This window comes from Triturus cristatus, chromosome 5_2 (genome assembly GCF_964204655.1).
Source record: "Triturus cristatus chromosome 5_2, aTriCri1.1, whole genome shotgun sequence".
Taxonomy (NCBI): domain Eukaryota; kingdom Metazoa; phylum Chordata; class Amphibia; order Caudata; family Salamandridae; genus Triturus; species Triturus cristatus.
This window is the reverse complement of record NC_140588.1, coordinates 981,259,139-981,278,949: the sequence shown is the minus strand read 5'-3', so window position 1 is coordinate 981,278,949 and position 19,811 is coordinate 981,259,139. Positions and strand designations below refer to the sequence as shown.

The window sequence follows — 19,811 nt, the reverse complement described above, 5'->3', positions numbered from 1 at the left end:
CAGGATTCAGCTCTTGGTTCTTCTCATCTGAGCTTGAGATGTTGGCATATATGTCTATGGCTTCTGATGGTCTCACATTTAATGAAGCAAAATGTCATACATCCCACAACTTCATAGGTCTTCTAAAAGCTTTCCTGCGCCTTTGTAAGCTAAGGTGATATGGTTTCATCCCACGCGTAAGATATCTCAAAAGGAGCAGAAATATAAATCTTTGGCACCTGGTTTATCCTGCATCAAACCTAAATTATTTTTGCCTGTTGGGCACTGTGATCTTTTAAGACCATTTTGGGCATTTTTAACACAAATACTCGTGTTTTTTTAGCCCTAGGGTATGCATTTTGAATAGATCATAAAAAAGAAATAGTAATTATTTGGCAGTGTATGTTTTGCTAGTGTTTGCAGTACTGCAGTTGTGGTAATATATGCTCTCCAAGCTTCACCCAAGCATGTGACCATCATCCTCAAAGTGGTGATGTACTTAAACTGGTTAAAACGCCCACTCTCCGTCATATGCCATCTTTTCATCAACGAATTACCATGAATCCTCTTTCAGACCGAGCCTACTGAGTCCGTCGTATCCCGAGAATGGCGAAAATGGGGTCCCTTTATTATGGGTAATATATATAATTTTAAGACAGATGGTGGGGATCGAATGGGAATCTGATTTTGTGATGGTTACTCTGGATGTGTCGAGTTTATATACTAGCATAAGGCACACAGATGGTCTGGAAGCAGTAAGAATCTTCCTAAGGGGAAGGCCCCTAAAGTTCTTGGAACACAGTAAAATGCTGGAAGAATTTATTTAATTTTGTTTAAACAAGAACATCTTTCTTTTCCAGGACCAGAGGTACAGACAAATACAGGGCACGGCTATGGGAACCTGCTTTGCCCCCAGATATGCAAACTTGTTCGTTGGCTGGTGGGAGAAGCAGGTGGCCTGGACTGATACAGTGGAAGAGTGGGTGGATCATATTGTGTGTTGGTGCGGTACATTGACGACCTCTTCATAATTTGGAGAGGGTCAATGGAATCTGCCAAACAGTATGTCTCCAGTCTTAATGAGAATAATTTGAACCTAGAGTTCACAGGAGAAGTGAGCACCACACAATTTACCTTCTTGGACCTAAATGTCTTAAAAAAATAAATTGCATACAGCCCTATATAGAAAGGAGACAGCGGGCAACTCAGTCCTTCATGGGACTAGTAGTCACCCACGCAACTTGATCCAAAGTATCCCCTATGGGAAACTCTTGAGGATCAAGAGGAAGAGCTCAAGGCCAGAAGACTTCTTAAAAGCAGCTGTTCAGAGCCTTGGTTGATTTAGAGTGAGGGACTACCCACAGAAAACGTTACAGGCAGCTCATCTCAAGGCACTTAGCATAAATAGGACTGATATGTTACAAGGTTCAGGAAAATGTAAAAAGAATGTGGAGACCAACAATTTTAGGATGATTACCAAGTATTCCAATGCAGCAAGTGATGTAAGGGCAATCATGAATAAGAACTGGCGTATTGTTAAATCTGATGCCATCATTGGGAGAGATCTACCAGAGAGCCCAGGCATTACATTCAAAAGATCGAGGTCCATAAAAGATCACTTAGTGGAAAGTCACCTGGGGATAGTGAAGCAAGAACAGGGTTTGGGGGGGCCTACATGTCTCCTTTCACTGTGGAAAATGCAGGGCATGTGCCACTAGCAAGAGGGTCATATGTAGTACCTGGGATGAAAAGAGCAAGGAAGATGACAACATTTATGACATGCAGTACCACATTTGTGGTATATTGCTTAACCTGTCCGTTCAACCTCAGATACTCGGAGCACCATTAACCAGGTGAAAATGAGGGTCCTGGAACATCCGAGGGCCGTTGCCAGCAACGATACGAATTATCTGGTTGCGCAGCATTTTGCTAGTCACCACATGAGAGATAGAACACTGCTGCAATACTATTGCCTAGACCATGTCCCCAGGGATGCCAGAGGAGGGGACAGGGAAAAAAGACTTAGGAGACTAGAATCAAGATTTATTATAGACCGCCAGTGCAAATTTCCAGGGGGCCTGAACAGTGGGGAGGAATTTGCTGTGCACCTAGGGACCTAACTGCTCCACCAGAACTATTTAGGCTATTTGAGGATCCAGTGAAGGGACTGTAGAGGATTGTTCTCCTATATAAGAAGTGTATGGCCATTCAGGGTGAGATAATACTGTACAGCATGGCCAGCATGTGACTTGGGCGCACAATTCCACTTAGGTTCAACATATGGAATACCATCAGTTTTGACGATAATAGCAATGCATATTCCCATTGAGGGCGAGATCAAACGCTCAGGGCTGCCTGTTGATAAAGGATTGTACCGAGTGGTGATAATGAAACAAATTAACTGCGCACCAGGCAAAGTGTGTGTGTGTGTGTGTGTGTGTGTGTGTGTGTGTGTGTGTGTGTGTGTGTGTGTGTGTGTGTGTGTGTGTGTGTGTGTGTGTGTGTGTGTGTGTGTGTGTGTGTGTGTGTGTGTGTGTGTGTGTGTGTGTGTGTGTGTGTGTGTGTGTGTGTGTGTGTGTGTGTGTGTGTGTGTGTGTGTGTGTGTGTGTGTGTGTGTGTGTGTGTGTGTGTGTGTGTAATTCACTGAAAAAACCATAGGTTTCACACATGTTATAGTTAGCTGGACATTTTACTGATAAAAAACCAATGAAATTCCCCCGTTATAGTTACTGCAGGCAACTATAACTCACGCGACCGCAATCCTCTGCTGATGCTAATACTGTATTTAGACACTTATTTGCCCATGTCTTCTTCCATTAAATTTTAGCTTTACATATATTACAAATATTTTTTTTTTCATAAAGACACATATGTCATCAGCAGAAGATTGCGGTCGCGTGAGTTATAGTTGCCTGCAGTAACTATAACGGGGGAATTTCATTGGTTTTTTTATCAGTAAAATGTCCAGCTAACTAGAACATGTGTGAAACCTATGGTTTTTTCAGTGAATTTGCAAGGTTTTTTAAATGCTAAGTTACTTTACGCCATTCGTGGCGTGCGCGCCCAGTTAACGCAGTTCGTTCCGTGCGCGCACGGTGCGCTTCGCGCACCGTGCGCCCACTTTACGCAGTTAGTGCCGTGCACGCACAGTGGTCACGCGGTGCGCTGCGCGCACCGCGTGCCCACGTTAAGCGGGATGGGCCATGTACGCACGATGCGCTTCGCGCACCGTGCGCACATGGGGGACATATTTTGCGCATCTTTGTGAAATGTATTCTTTGTTAACTTCCTACCTATGATAAGCCATGCACAAATTTTTTTTTTTTTACTATTTTTTACCGTGCGCGTACGGTAAGCGTAATCGGCGATTTTCCGAAAAAAATTTTTTTTTTTTTTTTGTGGGCTTGGGGGTGGTTTGGGGACCCCTGTATCAATGCTGGGTGGTTAGGATCTCATTAAACTGCCTCTTTACACATTTTTGGGGTTGGTTTTTGCTGCCCTACTCAGGAAGCGAGAGAGAAAATGGCGGCCGCCGCTTCCTGGTTTCGACCGATTCGAATGTTTACTAAGAACTAAGAGCCAATCTGAATCGCGCTCGCGCACGCCACCGTACGCGTACGGTAAGCGCACGGTAAGCGCACTGTAAGCTGCCACAGATATATATATTGATTTAAAGGCTATTTTCTCAGAATCTACTGAACAGATTTACACCAAACCTACAAAAGGCACTTCCTTGACCTGGGGACTACCTCTCTGCCAAATTTCAAGTAATTCTGTTCAGCCGTTCGGGCTGTAGCTGTGTCTAAAGGTCCTATGGAAAAATGCATGGGAAAAACGCGTTTTGGGACCCCCCTTTTATCTCAGCCCCCGCTTGACGAATCCCCCCGAGACTTTCAGGGTAGGAGCGGAGCGTAGCGCCCCACCTATTTCGAAAAATTCGCGAGGATTCGTCGACCGGCGCCAAAGTTATTCAAAATAGAATGTTGCGGATTTCCTATGGAAACGTGGTCCTAACTATAACTACCTACTGGCGACCGCCAGTAGGTAATATATATGTGTGTGTGTATATGTATGTATGTATATATATATATATATATATATATATATAGAGAGAGAGAGAGAGATACATAGGATGCATTATTATTATTCTATTTAAATTTTGTTTTCATTTTGAAACATTAGTTGTTCGATGACCAATATAAATGAACTATTATTATTGTTTAAGAGAGTATTAATCATGTCCCGTAACATGTTCCAAGATGGCACCCATAGAAATGTTATAATCAGCTTGTCCGTTTTCAGAATGACGACATAATCATGCGTTTAAAGGTCGCCAAGACAACGGGGCCGCTGACATTGACAAAGGCAGGATTGCCAAAATGCGTTTGTTAGTGAATTAATTTCGCCAATAACTCCTTTAAAACAATTTGAATAACGAGAGTGCTGGTCAATCTACTTTGTGGGGAGCTGAAATTTTTATATATAAATTCTCTCTCTCTTTCTATATATATATATATATATATATATATATATATAACAAGGCGGTTGTCTCCGCCGAAACGCGTCTGTGCTAAACGTTGGAATAAATTCTTTCTTTGCTGAATTACTCACGGAGTCAGTGCCTGTTTGTTGGACGCTGTCAGGCTGGTATTATATATATATATATCCGCACATTCTAGTTCATGATCCTTTTGAAAGAAAACACACTGGTGCCGTGGCCTTAATTCAAAAGACGTGTTTATTAACGCAACAAAAGTCCCTACGCTTTTCGTAGTTTCAAATCACTTCTTGTTCACGGGCAAGGTTCAAAGTGAAGAATCGTGCTTTTAAAGTAACAGTGTTCATTTCCTGTACAACATCATGAACATAGTAAACATACTATCGTGGTTTGTGCATTAAATAAAGTTCTTGTTCAAAAACAATCTTTTACGAGAGTTCTCTTTTCACTCTAAACCGAAGCAGATTTAGTAGCGCCGAGACTAATACATGACGCTTGTATAGCTAATGTCAACTTTCCTTGCAAGCTAGTAGGAGTGCACTATTATAAAAAAAATTATATAAAAAATGACAGTTCATTTAATTTCAACGTAAATAAATGCATGAACTGTTGCATATGCCGTATTGCATAACTTTGCCTCCCAATCAACCCAATTTGATTATATATCCCACAATTCCACCCCTGTGGTTATTTGTATTGCATTAATATTGTCAGAGTAATTTAAATAGAAGAAAATGTTAATGCATTTTTAAAGTCACTACACTGTTTACATATATGTTGTCAAGCTCTAGTGAGCAGAATTAATCCATATAATACATGACGTCCTTATAGAGATTTGCAAGGTAAAAAATGCTCGTCTGCACTCTGCTTCAGTCCTGCAACAAACCAAATATTAATAGTATTAAAGGTTGAACTACTGTGTGCTAAATACTATAAACATTTTTGCTAAAAACATTTATACAGACGGGTACAGTTACTGATCATAATGTTTATCTTAAATGGACCGACATTTCTTCATCCAGGTTCAAACCTGTGGGACACATGGTTTTATATTTGATTATCATTCTTGACTCTAATATTCTTGACTCTAATGTCCGATTGCCCCCTCTCTCTGTCTGGGGTATACAATCCAAGACCTAGAATTTAGGAAGATTGGCATTCTGATTGTGTTTCAAGCTGAAATGGCGGGCTACTGGGTATTGCTTGTCATTTTTGTTAATGGCATGTAAGTGCTCTAAAATCCTCTTTTTAGCTCTATGGATGGTGCTTCCAATATAAAATTGGTTGCAGGGACTTTTCAATGCATAAACCACGTACTCTGTGTCACATGTTAAGTATTTTAAGATTTCAAATGCTGGTTTCTCATTGCATATTTTTACAGATTTGCAACTCTGACTGTATTTGTAGGCTTTGCTTTTACAGCAGATAAAGAAGCCTTGCATCACATTTGATTTTTTCACTTCTTTGATGGTACTCATACTTAATGAGTCTCTTAGTTAATAACAAAGGATTAGGCTTAACATTCTGCACGCTTTATGGTTTTTAGCAAACCATTTTTTCAATTTTTCACTTTCTTACAATATTGAACAAATCAATTTGCGTTTCAGATCAATATTAACTACGTATGATATAGATACGTTGCATGCAGTTCATGAATTAGGCAATGTTGAACAATTTAGTGATCCGTTTTTAAACCTAATGAATACTGATATTGATATTGGAATGAGTGGTGGAACTCCCTTTAATCCGAAATCTGTTTTTATTCCTCAAATCAACAATGACGCCATCAATTGTTTCGAAAAGGGTATGACAAAGAAACTGCAGAGCATTGAAAAAAAGAAATTTAATTTGGTCCAAAACCATAGAAAAACACACAGAGGCATTAAAAAGTCTCGAAGAACGGAGAGACATGGTAATTAAAGAAATCTGACAAGGGGGGTAACGTGGTCATTTGGCCACTTTAAATGTATTTAGATGAAAGCCATAAACAACTGGCGGACAGACAAGTACTGCCTCACATCTAGAAGCATCTATGAGAGAGCTTACAAAGATGTTTTAGACAAATTAATTGACTGGCGTGACCAAGGTATCCTTGAATGGGAAGAATATTAGTTTTCAATGTGTAAAAACCTAAAATCTCAATTTTATATCCATTACCAAAAATGCATAAAGACGCAGTCACCCCTCCCGGAAGACCTATTGTATCCTCAAGAGGGAGTCCTCTTGAGAATATATCTAAATATGTTGATCATTTCCTGCAGCCGCTGGTACAAAGCTTACCATCCTACATCAAAGATACAGGTGACTTCTTGAAAATCATCAATGGAGTCACTTGGAAAGAAGGTTTTTTTTAATTGAGTATGGATGTGTGTAGCTTATATACCTGTATACTCCAGAATCAAGGAATTGATGCGTGCAGGTACTTTCTTAAAGGAAGATCACTCTCTTTTTTTGCTCCACACGGAAATGATTTTGGAGATGATTTCAATCTGTCTCAAAAACAATTTATTTTTGTTTAATAAACTAATCTACTGATAGACCCAGGGGTCGACGATGGGAACTTGCTTCTCCCCCAGCTTTGCAGGTCTTTACCTCGGCTGGTGGGAGGACTAGGTTGTCAGAAACATCAGACAATACATCGACCACGTCGTCCTCTGGGTCAGATATATAGATAATATCACAAAAGGCAACTGCTGTTTTCTGTTCTCCGAGAGGATATACAGTTTTGCAGCGTGAATCTTTCTGGATTCACTATGCTGTGCATTATTCCGCGATCTTGTGGTTGGGTCCGGATTCGTAGTCTTTTCTTTGTTTTTTTTTTTTTTTTTCGTAGCCCAGGTGGGCGTCGACGTACACCATTTGGTGCACCTCCCGTGACGTCGTCGTGCTTCCTGCGGAAGTCCCACCTTTGGGGCGCCATCTTCAGATTCTTTTTTCCGCCGTTGGGTCTGGATCGTCATCGGGAAGCTCCAGAATTACACTCGAAGGAAGAAGGAAGAAAAGCGAGTTTCGTCGATAGAAACACTAGAAGATATCAGGAAAGGAAAAGATTTCAGCAGGAGCGCGAAGAAAGGAGGACCAGCGCCCTTTTTCTTCGACGGCCTTGGAGAATGCACGCTCAGAGACCCTGAGCGCAATGGACAAGACGCCATTCAAGTTCTGCCCAAACTGCCACCACAAGTTCGCGCAGAAAGACCAGCATCCGGTCTGCAACCTCTGCCTACCGGTCGATCACCAGAGTATCGACTGCAACGCCTGCTCAGCCTTCGCGCCGAAGACACTCAGGGTGAGAGAGCGGCAGAGAAGGGCCAACGCCAGCATGGATGGCAAGGGGAAGCCCCCGACACTCTACGCTCTGGGCCTCTCCTCGGACGACGAGGACAATGACGCCGAGACAGCCGAAAACTTCACGGTCGTAGAGACCGACAAGAAAAAAGAAGACGAGGTAAGAGAATCGTCGAGCGCAAAACAGAAAGTACCTCGACAACACGAGGGTGACTCGAGAAAATCTGAGTCAAAGTCCACGAAGGGAGCCCCGACGCCGAAAACTTCGACGTCCAAAGGGGGAACCACGGACAAGAGGCCGAGCGGATCCTTAGATAAGGACTCCCTGGTGCCGAAAGACGCCGAAAGGCAAGGGTCGTCGAAAGCATCCCATGAAGCGGGCCGATCGACGCAGAAAGAACGTTCGACGTCGACGCAAGTTTCATCGAAAAGACCCGCGGTCGACGCCGAAAGCATCTCCGAGATGGAGAAAAAGAAGAGGCGGCTCGAGGCCGAAATGGAGAACATCCTTCAAAGAAAGAAGGAGTTCGACGCCAGAATGAGGGAATTCAAGATTCCAACGGTTTCATCAGCGGACGTCGGTGAGGTCGAAGACGAGTTCGACGCCGAAGGGCTGACAAGAGAACTCGAAGAGGAAGAAGAGCCCTATTATGAGGGAGAAGCCGAGGAAGAAGACCAACGGTCGTTCTACGAATCGGCGGCATCTACCAGCAACGACGTCGAATGGCACGATCTCGACACCGAAAACCCGGAGGAGCCCGTGGACACGTACCCTTCGAGGCCTTCGCCACCCGACGACATCGGGGTCTACAATATGGTGGTCAGGAGCGCAGCAATGGCCTTCGGCGTCAAACTCGACGAGGAGAAACCGAAAGCCGATTTTCTCGTCGAGACACTGCTCCCCATCCAGACAAGGAGCCAGTTCCTCCCCATGCTACAAAGCGTGATGAATCAGGGGAGAGAAGCCTTCAAGGAACCTGCAACCTGCCGGTCGATCACGCCCAGGACAGAGAAGAAATATAAGCACTCCTCCCTGGACCCCCCTTACATCAAGGGTAGCGTGACCGCGGACTCCATCATAGCCTCCACGGCCAGGAGAAGGGCCAACGTACCAGCAACTTCGGGCCCACCCCCGGATAAGGAGAGCAGGAGGATTGACCTCACAGGAAGAAAGGTCGAGAGGAACGCCGCAATGCACTGGCGCATGGCGAATTCAAATGCACTCCTCAATAGACACCAGTACCAGCACTGGGATGAGATGGGGGAGTTAGTAAAGCACCTCCCCGAAGAATTCCGGCAGAGAGCCTCTCACCTGATAGATGAAGGCAAAAACATCGCCAACTCCTGTATAAAGACGGCGTTGGATGGGGCAGAGACTTCAGCAAGACTCATGGCCATAGGGGTCACAGAGAGGAGGCATGCATGGCTAAGAATCTCGGGATTCAAACCGGAAGTGCAGAACAACATCCTTGACACCCCCTTCAATGGAGAGACACTGTTCGGAGCAACAGTGGACGACAAGCTCACCCAGCTGAAAAAAGAAAACGAGACGGCGAGGTCCATGGGGGCCTTACAGCTGAGGGGAATGAGGCGAGGAAATCTCTCAAGAAGACCCTACGGTAGGGGAGGAAGCCAGCAGGGGACGTCGCACCAGGCGTTCCAACAAAGTCAGCAGGGTGAAGGTCACGGACAAGGCCAACAGAAGCAAAACTGGCAATATCAACCTCGGGGCCAGTCCTTTCGCGGGAGAGGGAACGGACGTGGCCAAAGGAGGAGAGGGGGCGAACAGCCCTCGACAAAGTGACTCAGCACGCAAGAGGACGCCTACCCTCGTCAGGACCCCAAGGGTGAGGCGCAAAAAAGTGTCATCAGGGGGAAGAGAAAATTCAAGAGCCTACGAGCATACGACACCAGTAGGCGGAAGACTGAGGTTCTACCTTCAGGAGTGGCGGCGTATAACCACAGACAAGTGGATACGGAACGTTGTGCAGTACGGGTACTGCGTAGATTTGGAGAAAAGACCTCCAAACAGGAAACCAAGGGGAAGACTGAGATCGGCCCAAGAACTGGCAATACTCAGAGAAGAAACGCGGAAACTCCTGGAAAAGGGAGCCATAGAGACAGTGCCGTTCAGAGAACGCAACAAAGGGGTCTACTCAAACTACTTCGTGGTTCCGAAGGTAGACGGAGACCTCAGACCCATACTAGACCTCCGTTACCTAAACAAGTTCATCCGAACGCAAAGGTTCAAAATGACTTCACTGCAGGAGGTTCTGCCACAGATAAGAGAAGGGGACTTCATGGTCACCGTGGACCTCAAGGATGCCTACCTTCACATCCCAATAAACAGAAGGCACAAGGGCCTTCTAAGATTCAACATCGAACAAGAACACTACCAGTTCACGACCCTGGCCTTCGGATTAAAATCAGCACCAAGGGTCTTTACAAAATGCCTGTCGGCGGTAGCGGCGCACCTACGAAGGCAGGGAATACATGTCTACCCCTACTTGGACGACTGGCTGGTCAAGGCAAACTCACGCGGAAAGTGCGAGAGGCACGCAAAACGCGTAACAGACACCCTCACAAAGCTGGGATTCTCGATCCACTGGGGAAAATCATCGATGGAACCAGAGCAGGTGAAGATCTTCCTGGGGGCAAAGATCAACTCCCGCAACAGTACAGTAGTGCCCAGCGAGAGGAGGACAGAGGCTCTACTGAAGGAGGCGAAGCTCTACCAGAAGGGGCGAGCTCTGACAGTGAGGGCTGTGAGCAAGATGATGGGGATGATGGCGTCCTGTATCCAGCTGGTGCCGAATGTACGCCTGCACATGAGACCATTCCAGGAATGGCTACAACAACAATGGTCACAAGCAAACGGAAGCTGGGAGGATCTAGTGGTTGTTACGCACGCAGTGCAGGAGGAGATAACTTGGTGGAACAGAGGCAACATAACAGCAGGGAGAAGCCTGACACCACCAATCCCAACAGTGACCATTACCACAGACGCATCGCAGAAGGGATGGGGAGCGCACATGGACAACCTCAGAGTGAGGGGTCTATGGGCCCCAGCAGATGCGGTCCGCCATATCAACTACCTCGAGTTGAAAACAATCCTGCTAGCCCTGAAGGCATTCCAGAGGCACCTGTTCAACAAGAGGGTGTTGGTCCAAACAGACAACACCACGGCGATGTTCTACATCAACAAACAAGGGGGGACACAGTCGTTCCCGCTCTCATCCCTAGCTCAGGAGATTTGGAGATGGGCCATACCTCTCAGGATAGATCTACTGGCAATTCACCTACCGGGGAAGGACAATGTGGAGGCAGACTGGCTAAGCAGGCAGACCTCAGCATCACACGAGTGGGAGCTCAATGGCCAGGAAACGGAGAAACTCTTCCGGAGATGGGGGACTCCCACAATAGACCTTTTTGCAACACGCCACAATGCAAAATGCCAAAGCTTCGCGTCCAGGCAACCAGATCAGCAATCCAAGGGAAATGCCCTATGGATAAGCTGGTCGAGGACATTTGCCTACGCCTTTCCACCGATACCCCTGTTGCACAGAGTGCTCGACAAGTGCAGAACCAGCAACATGACCCTGATCCTGGTGGCTCCACAGTGGGCGAGGCAGACATGGTTCTCACAAATTCAAGAAATGGCACAAGGCGATCCATACAGGTTCGAGAGGAGGAAGGACCTGCTCTCAATGCAAAACGGAGAGGTCCTGCACCCAGAGCCAGAGACCCTCAACCTGGCGGCATGGCTCCTGAAGACATAGAGTTCGCGCACCTAAGATTGCCGCCGAGCACGATGCGAGTGCTACGGGAGGCGAGGAAACCAACTACACGAAAATGCTACAGCGCAAAATGGAAGAGGTTCACTGTGTGGTGCCGGAAAAAGGGCCTGCAAAACAGAATGACAAGAGACTCAACAGTACTGAGGTACCTCACACACCTTCTAAAGAGTAACCTCTGCTCGAGCTCACTAAGGGTACACCTAGCGGCCATCGTGGCCTACACCAGAGGTGAAAAAGGTGGAAGTTTCTTCAGCTCGCAGGTGGTGAGGAGATTCATGGAAGGAGCCAAAAGGATGGCCCCCCCGAAAAGGTTGCCGCCGCCGGCATGGAATCTGAATGTGGTCCTGACGGAGCTCATGAAGGCACCGTTTGAACCCATTCACAAGGCCACACTGCAGATGTTGACTATGAAAACAGCCTTTCTGGTGGCCATAACCTCACTACGCAGGGTGAGCGAGCTTCAAGCACTAACGCTGCAGGAACCCTACATTCAGATTCACAAAGATAGAATAGTCCTGAGAACGGACGCACACTTCATGCCCAAGGTAGTGTCGGCGTTCCACATAAATCAGGCTATCCAGATACCAAGTTTCTTCCAAAACCCGACTACAAACGCAGAAAAGGCACTGCACACCCTCGACGCCAGAAGAGCGGTGATGCACTACATTGAGAGAACCAAGGAACTCAGGAAGTCGAAACAGCTGTTTGTGTCCTTTGCTACTAGCTTCATGGGTAGACCAGTGACTAAGGGCACCATCGCAAGGTGGATTGCCCTCACTATTCAATTCTGCCACAAACAGGCTGGACAGGAGCTAGCGGAGGGGCCGCAGGCTCACTCCACAAGGAAGAAAGGGGCCACCGTGGCCTTCCTGGCGAACACGCCCATCCAGGACATATGCCTCGCGGCAACTTGGGCATCTGTGCACACGTTCACGAAACACTACTGCGTGGACATTCAGATGAACAAGGAAGCACAGGTTGGACAGAAGGTGCTTCAGCACATTTTCAACGACCAACGCTCATCTACCACCCAGCCGCCACAGAACTAGGAAAACCGCTACAAAATCGATGCACAGCATAGTGAATCCAGAAAGATTCACGCTGCAAAACGAATAGTTTCTTACCTGTCGGTGTAGTTTTGCAGCTTGAAGATCTTTCTGGATTCACTAGCGAACCCACCCACCTCCGCCAGGAAGATGAGGCTGGAGGAAGAGGGGGTAAAATGGAAAAGATCAAAGAAATACAAACATACAGATAAAGGAACAAGAAGAATTAATCAATCGCCTAGGGTTAAAAAAAAAAAAAAAAAAAAAAAAGAGGAAAGGAAAAAAGAACCCGAAGATGGCGCCCCAAAGGTGGGACTTCCGCAGGAAGCACGACGACGTCACGGGAGGTGCACCAAATGGTGTACGTCGACGCCCACCTGGGCTACGAAAAAAAAAAAAAAACAAAGAAAAGACTACGAATCCGGACCCCAACCACAAGATCGCGGAATAATGCACAGCATAGTGAATCCAGAAAGATCTTCAAGCTGCAAAACTACACCGACAGGTAAGAAACTATTCGATTTCCGGAATCAGTTTTTTACCGAGGGATCCCAAACAAATAGTTTGTTATAGTACATAATCGCTCTGGGTGTTGGAATATCCAAAGATATTGGAGAAGACGCCTCACTCACTAATAGTGACATGCTTCATCATTGGCGTCTTAACACACCGAGGTAAGATGGTACTACCTAGGCGGACTAAACCAAAGATGTTATGGGAGTTCTTATATAAAGTATTTACTGGTTATGCAGGGAACCAGATGGGTGATGTATTTAAAAATGGTGGAGAAGTGTGGCTCAATGTGGAGAAGTGTGGCTCAATGGTTAGAGCGGCAGACCCTGATGCAGAGGTCTGGCCTGGGACCAGGGTTCAATTCCCCGCCTCGGCGGGTCTTGGGCTCAAAAATTCCACGGACCTGACAATTCTCGCCTCGGTGCCTATTCCAATCATGGAGTCCCACTCTGCAACTCTGGGCAATAGCTTGCTTAATCTCCACAACGGCCCCCACAACACTAAGGATGCCTGGCCTCCACCTTGGGGGTGGCCAGGAGTGGACACCTCACAGGGAAAGCCAGGATGGGTTCCACAGCGGTATTCGTACAAGCGCCTTGAGACCCTTGCGGGTGAGTAGTGCGCTATACAAGTATCAATTTACATTTTTTTTTTTTTTTACATTTACAAAAATACCTACAGGTATTTAGGAGTGGCGTCCTTGCCGTGTTGCCCGCCGTCTTAAGGGGCTCGGGTGAATGCCGATTCTTGAGTTGGGATATGTGTGTGTGTGTGTGTGTGTGTGTGTGTGTGTTTGTGTGTATATGTATGTATATATATATATATATATATATATCGCCCCCCCCCCCTCTCAGTTTTCACAATCAGTCAGATTTAGTTAAATGAGACTTGCAGACCTGAGCTTTATGCTTAAGTTTATATTTGAGGGCTTTTGAATATTGATCTGGTCATTCATTTGTTCACCACTCCCTTGCTAACATTCATGTATTATTTGGTCTCACGGCATTCCTCTCAATGCGTCATATGATTGACAGTGGATGGAGGTCAGCTTGAAAGTATTGCCTAATAAGTGAATGTGCCATCTAGCTAGCCCAAGATCTGATCTCCGAAAGATATCAGCCTTGACTCCCAGTACCAAATTCAGTGACATGACGAGGAGAGTGGAAGTGTGATATGTAAGGGGCTTGTTGCTTTCTCACAAGTGCTGCAGCTTTAAATTTCTTATCGCCCACATGCATTATGTGCTGTACCCGAACAAGTTTTCACTTGCTGCAAAAAGTGAACTGCTGGCGGAGGAGATTTTGGCAGGGCTGATCCACATTCAGGTGTGTGACCCAACCAGCTCCTCCTAGTTCATCAAGTGGCAGTAGGCACGGTGCAGGTGCAGCAGTCAGTCAGTCGACAGGTGCGGAGAAAGTTGCTGAGAGAAGACGTGCAGTGATCAACTGTGCAACAAACAAGCCGCGATTCAAGGAGGGCGAGAGCACCTGCATGGGGCTCAAAGTGCAAGCGGATTGCAAGAGGTAAACTCTCCATGTTCTAGGTTCCACAAATCCTTTGGTTGAAGCCTTCTGGAGGCGGATATTGGCCCATGAAAGATGACTGGCAACAAAGCGTGATCGGGAACATATCGAAATGGCAGCCGACGAACATATTTTGTCATTGTGGCTTTTCTGCAGAGCACTGTGCATCTCTTTCAACTGTATTAAATCGGAGAATGTATGAGCCTGTGTGCATGAGATGCATTTATGCCTGTTGCGTATCGGTGATCTTTGTTTGGAACAATTCATATTCTTCATCTTCAAAAGACACTCTTGTCACCTAGTACTTCTTTACAAAGTATCTCATTTCCATTATTGCATTCTCGGGCCAGTCATCCAACAAATGTTGAGGACTTGCCCATGTAATTGGTACCATGTTATTTTGTTGTGGGTTGCTGGATGAAGTTCTGCTTCACGTAAGAGCTCTTAATGTATGGCCATTCATTCAATTTACCTCTAGGCTGCGTCTCTTGATAGCCTCATGCAATGTTTAAAGTGCCAGACTTTGTGCATTTATCAGATACGGTCCTTCCTGCCTCCAGTTGTCTGCCTTGGTAAGTAGTATGCATAGAATGGTGGTTCTAACTAGATTGGACCTACTTAACTGGAGCACATGTTGAATTGCATTGATGTCCAAGAGCAGTGGTAGTGTGTGAAGTCCTTGGGATTAATACTCGCTTTACTTTTTTTAACTGGATACTTCTTGACAGACTGGGGCCCGTCTGATTTTGTGACCGTCCTTGCACTTCAGATTGTATAAAGCTTTGCAGACAGTAGAACCAGTTTACATCCACGTATCCAAGAAGGTTTGACCTTATTAGTTTTGCAGAAGGTGGAGGTTACATGGGATTGCTCTTCCCTGTATTAGAAATCATGCATGCCCTGTTATTGGCATAACACATGATTCAGAGTAATTCATCCTAATGCTAAATATTTACAGTGCAGTGAAAGATGCACACCCCTCTTTGGTCTCCAGGCCTAATGGGATTGTAGATCCTTAAGCTTCCCTCAGTTTTAAATACATTTCAGGAAGTGTACTTGCATAAGTGGCCAGGCTAAATGCATTTATTTTCTTCTTTGTTTTGTTGCTGTCCTTCTTCAGCGGCTACGGAGGCTGATGGTATTATGGTTGCCCGGTATGTACTGACCTGGGGGCTTCTCCATATTCCCACCATTCAGGCATTGCCTTTAGCTTCCATCTCAAGATAGAAGCCAGGACCTTCTGGTGCTTGGCTTTGTTAGAGAAATCACTTTCCTCACATGGAAAGTTATTTGTAGACTCCTTATGTCAAGCAATGTGTAGGTACATCCACTTTCGAAAGCTCAGCATGTAGGCCCCTGAACAGAGTAAGGTCACACATGTTATCTACCTAAAATCATTAAATCCCGAAGGACGCCTTTTGGCACAGACTGCAAAAAAGGCTATGTGGTTTTCTACATGCTCTTTAAACTAATTCATTAAGTTTTGTTCACAATTGCATGGCATCAAACAACATTGTGCACAGGTGATGTAGCAAGGGAATGAAAAGATACCACAGTGCTATGCAGTATTGCCCTCGCCATAAATGAACTATTCAGATTTACAATAAAGGGCAGTTTACCGTACAGGTGGCTACTGAACAGAAGCACGCTAACCGGAGCCATCACAACACTTGTATTTGAGCAGATCTCCACTCTGAATGATCGCCTCGTGCATGCTGTTTTTGGCTTTATAGTGTTTTCTTGCCTGCAGACTTGCCCTGCCCGCAATAAGAAAACGATATGATGAAGGCAGAGAAAATGTAACTGCATTAAGTCTTGGGGCGTTTTGAAAGGGAAAGAGGAACATGCAACAAAAGCGATCTCTGTTGTCACTAATTCGCACATCTGCTGGTAACAGGAGGTCTGTGTAACTGGCATCCTTAACGGCTGGGCAAAATAGAAGCATGTGATCAGTGTCACGGTGCAAGCTCAACGTATGCGTATCCGCTGAAAGGAATGCTGCAAGCTCAGTCTCTTTGAACGGAGGTAGACTACATCAGGAATGTCTCTCTCATTCCAGTGACGTGGCAAGGTGGTTTGTCAGTGTGCTATGGTGTGTGCGGTATTGAAGGATGCAGCGTGGTTCAGTAAGATGTGTGCACACTCTTGGCATCAGCCTCGGGCATTAGGAAGTTCTTCACAGATGTTTCGGAGAGTTCTTTCTGTTACATGCCTCGGCAAGAAGCCCCACCCCCAAAGTCACCGTGTTCTCCAGGTATGCTGAGAGCTGTGATCTGACCTCCAGTTAGATTTTGCTTGAGTATCAACATGAGTGTGACTAAATTAGAGGTTACTTTTTTAACCTGGTAATAGAGGGAATATGACTGGGAGGCAGTATTAGCAAACTTTGCATGGCAGATGTTCCTTTGGGAGGAGGATTTCTTATCTACTGAGGTTAACTGTTCAGTTTATGCTTGCTTGTGGTGTGAACTCAAAAGAAGTGTGAGTGATGTTCTTGCTTTGTTTTATAATTGAAACTTGAGTAGCAGTTGGGTTGGTGATTGAAGTTTGCCTACAGTAACTCGGCTTTATCATGAACAAAATAGATCAGCTGGTTTGGTGAGGACCAGACTAGAGCATACCATTTGGGGTATTGCTAGATTTTTGTAGCTCTTCATTTATTACCGTAGCCTGTAACTTACCCTTTATGCTCTTATGAGTCTGGGGCTTTAGATCCATGGGAGTGAATCTGCATTCAAAGTCATCTGCCAAGAGTTGTGATTTTCTTTTGGATTTGAATCGTTCTTCTACTGTGGACTTTGAATTGGTTAACAACTGCACGCCAGTTGCATGTAGCAAGTTGTGCCAACAATTGGTATTGGAAAATTGGGGGAGTGGAGCAGAGGTAATGGATTTTTACATTCTTGTGAACAAGTCTGTTTGTATTTTTATAGGGTGTGGAAACAGTCCTCAGTGAATGGTGCTTACAATAAATCATGACTTTATCATTGGTGTAACTATTTATGATGTTCTTTGCATGTTGAGTCTCCGCAAGTATTGCATTTAAAAGTGTGATATTGGTAGGGGTTGTTTGAAAGTTTGGTCCCAGGCAGGAGATTTTTTTCGCTGTTTTTGTGCAGTTTTATATACTGCAAACTCTGCCCAATGGTAATGGAGCACTTTATATGAGCAACAGATTGTATTACACGAGGTCTGATTCATTTTGCTCTTAGGCACAGGTCAATTAACTGATTTTCCTAGAATCACAGAATGTTGAGGAACTGGGGCTTGAACTTAGTTCCAAAGTCATCCCCACTAGCCCTTAGGCCGTATATTTTCCTCGATCTTCTATGCATAGAACAGAAGACCAGTTTTGAGGTGCTGTGGAATGGACAGAACTAATTGTCTAACCCCAGGGTTCCCGGATGCTATGATGGGACATCTGTAATGTATTGAGTTTATTTCTTTTTTTTTTTTTGTCCCGTCCTTGGTGACGGAGAGGATTTTGAAACTGGATGGCCCAGATCTTTTGTGGTAAAGGACGGAAGTAGTAGGTGGAGCAATGATATAGAATGTTAGTGACAATAATTTAATGCTGATCTCCTGAGGCAGACCATAACAATAATCAGAGTTGGATTAGCTCTAGAGTTGCTAGGAGAGCTTTGAAGATCAGGTTCATTTTAGTTTTGCTTTAGGCAAGTAACATCCTAGTGAACTATTTCAGTCTGCTGCCATTGCTACCTGATGAGCTTAGTCTGGCTGTATGGAACATGAGAGTTCCAGTGTACGGGGCTAAAAAATGTTAAGATACCATGACCAGATGTGGTGGCTGTGATGTCACTTGAAATCTACTGTCCTGGCCTGCACACCAGTCCCAGTGTGGTATGTGAGCAGGAATGGTGTTAAATGTGTGGCGAGGTAGTGAGCATTGTAGGGAACACTAGTATGATCATGGTTGTTGTGCTGTTGGGACTGGTAAATGGAGACCTACATCTCTGACGTGGCTTGGATTTTCTGCAGAGGATGGTAAGGTGATGAACATGCACCACATGGACTTTTTACCTACTGCAGATTGTGTCTTGTGTGTTTCTCTCAGTTTAGCAAATCTAACATTCCATAATTTGTGAATGATTGAATTCTGAATGGCATACCGTACTAGTGTCGGAAGGCATTGCTTCATTTAGTGACCTTCAGTTTGGTGAAGGGGTTAATAAAATTTAAAGAGCTGAGCCATTAACCAGAGACAGAGTTCTTCTTCTTATTTCAGTTTCGTTTCCTTATTTCTGTAAATGTTTAACAGTTTGAACTTGAACAACCAATACATTTTTCAACATAACGTTTATTGAAGTTATAAAGGTCTTCGCTCTGGGAAGCCCCGGCATTGATATGTGCGCCACCTGCTGCCACAGTCGTGTATTATTGTTCCTTTGAACTTTGTTCTGTATTCTTGCAGGCAAAACCAGGATGTGCCTCTGCAGTACCAACAGAGGCCTTCTCACCACCACAGCCCCACCTCCTCCCTGACCTCCATGGGCTCAATGACTTTGGCGCATTCCCCACCACCAAGCAGCGTGTCCTCCTCCCAGTACCAGCAGTTTTCTTCTCCAAACCAGCTTGACTTTTACCCTGGGGGGCCACGGTCCCAGCAACTATTTTCCCCCAACCAGCTCCATCAGGGCGATCACTATCGCTTATCTCAGTCATTCAGCCAACAACAGCACGCGGACCCTTACGCAGCAATGCCAAGACAGCAACAACAGCAACAGGCACAACCGCATCATCATCATCATCAGCAGCAGCAACAACAACCGCAGCAGCCGCCATCCCCCTATCCACAGGTGCAAGGAGACCCCTTTGCCATTGTGTCACGAGCCCAGCAGATGGTGGAGATCCTATCGGAGGAGAATAGGTCGCTGAGGCAAGAGTTGGATGGATGCTACGATAAGGTTGCGCGGCTACAGAAGGTGAGCGCCATGTGTTCATACCCTTCCTGTCAACCATCCCTCAAATGAATTTCTGATAGTGTTTAAGCTTGAAAACTTGTGTTTCTCAGAACTTACTCAAATGTTTTATTTCCATCTTACCCTCGTTTTATTGCCCCATGTTTCACTAGGAAAGTTTTAAATGCTCATGGCAAGTTCCCATCTGCAATCAGAAAATGATTTTACCTTGAACATTTCACTACATTACA

General features: G+C 45.4%; 1 protein-coding gene across 2 annotated transcripts in view; it reads left to right on the top strand.

Moving 5' to 3' along the window:
- The window catches only part of AMOT (angiomotin), a 260,974-nt gene that overhangs the window by 115,349 nt on the left and 125,814 nt on the right, over positions 1–19,811 (top strand). For both annotated transcript variants that reach the window (XM_085608217.1, XM_085608219.1), the window contains exon 4: positions 19,074–19,584. In XM_085608217.1, the coding sequence (XP_085464343.1) occupies positions 19,074–19,584 (511 nt within the window). The remainder of the gene's footprint in view (positions 1–19,073; positions 19,585–19,811) is intronic.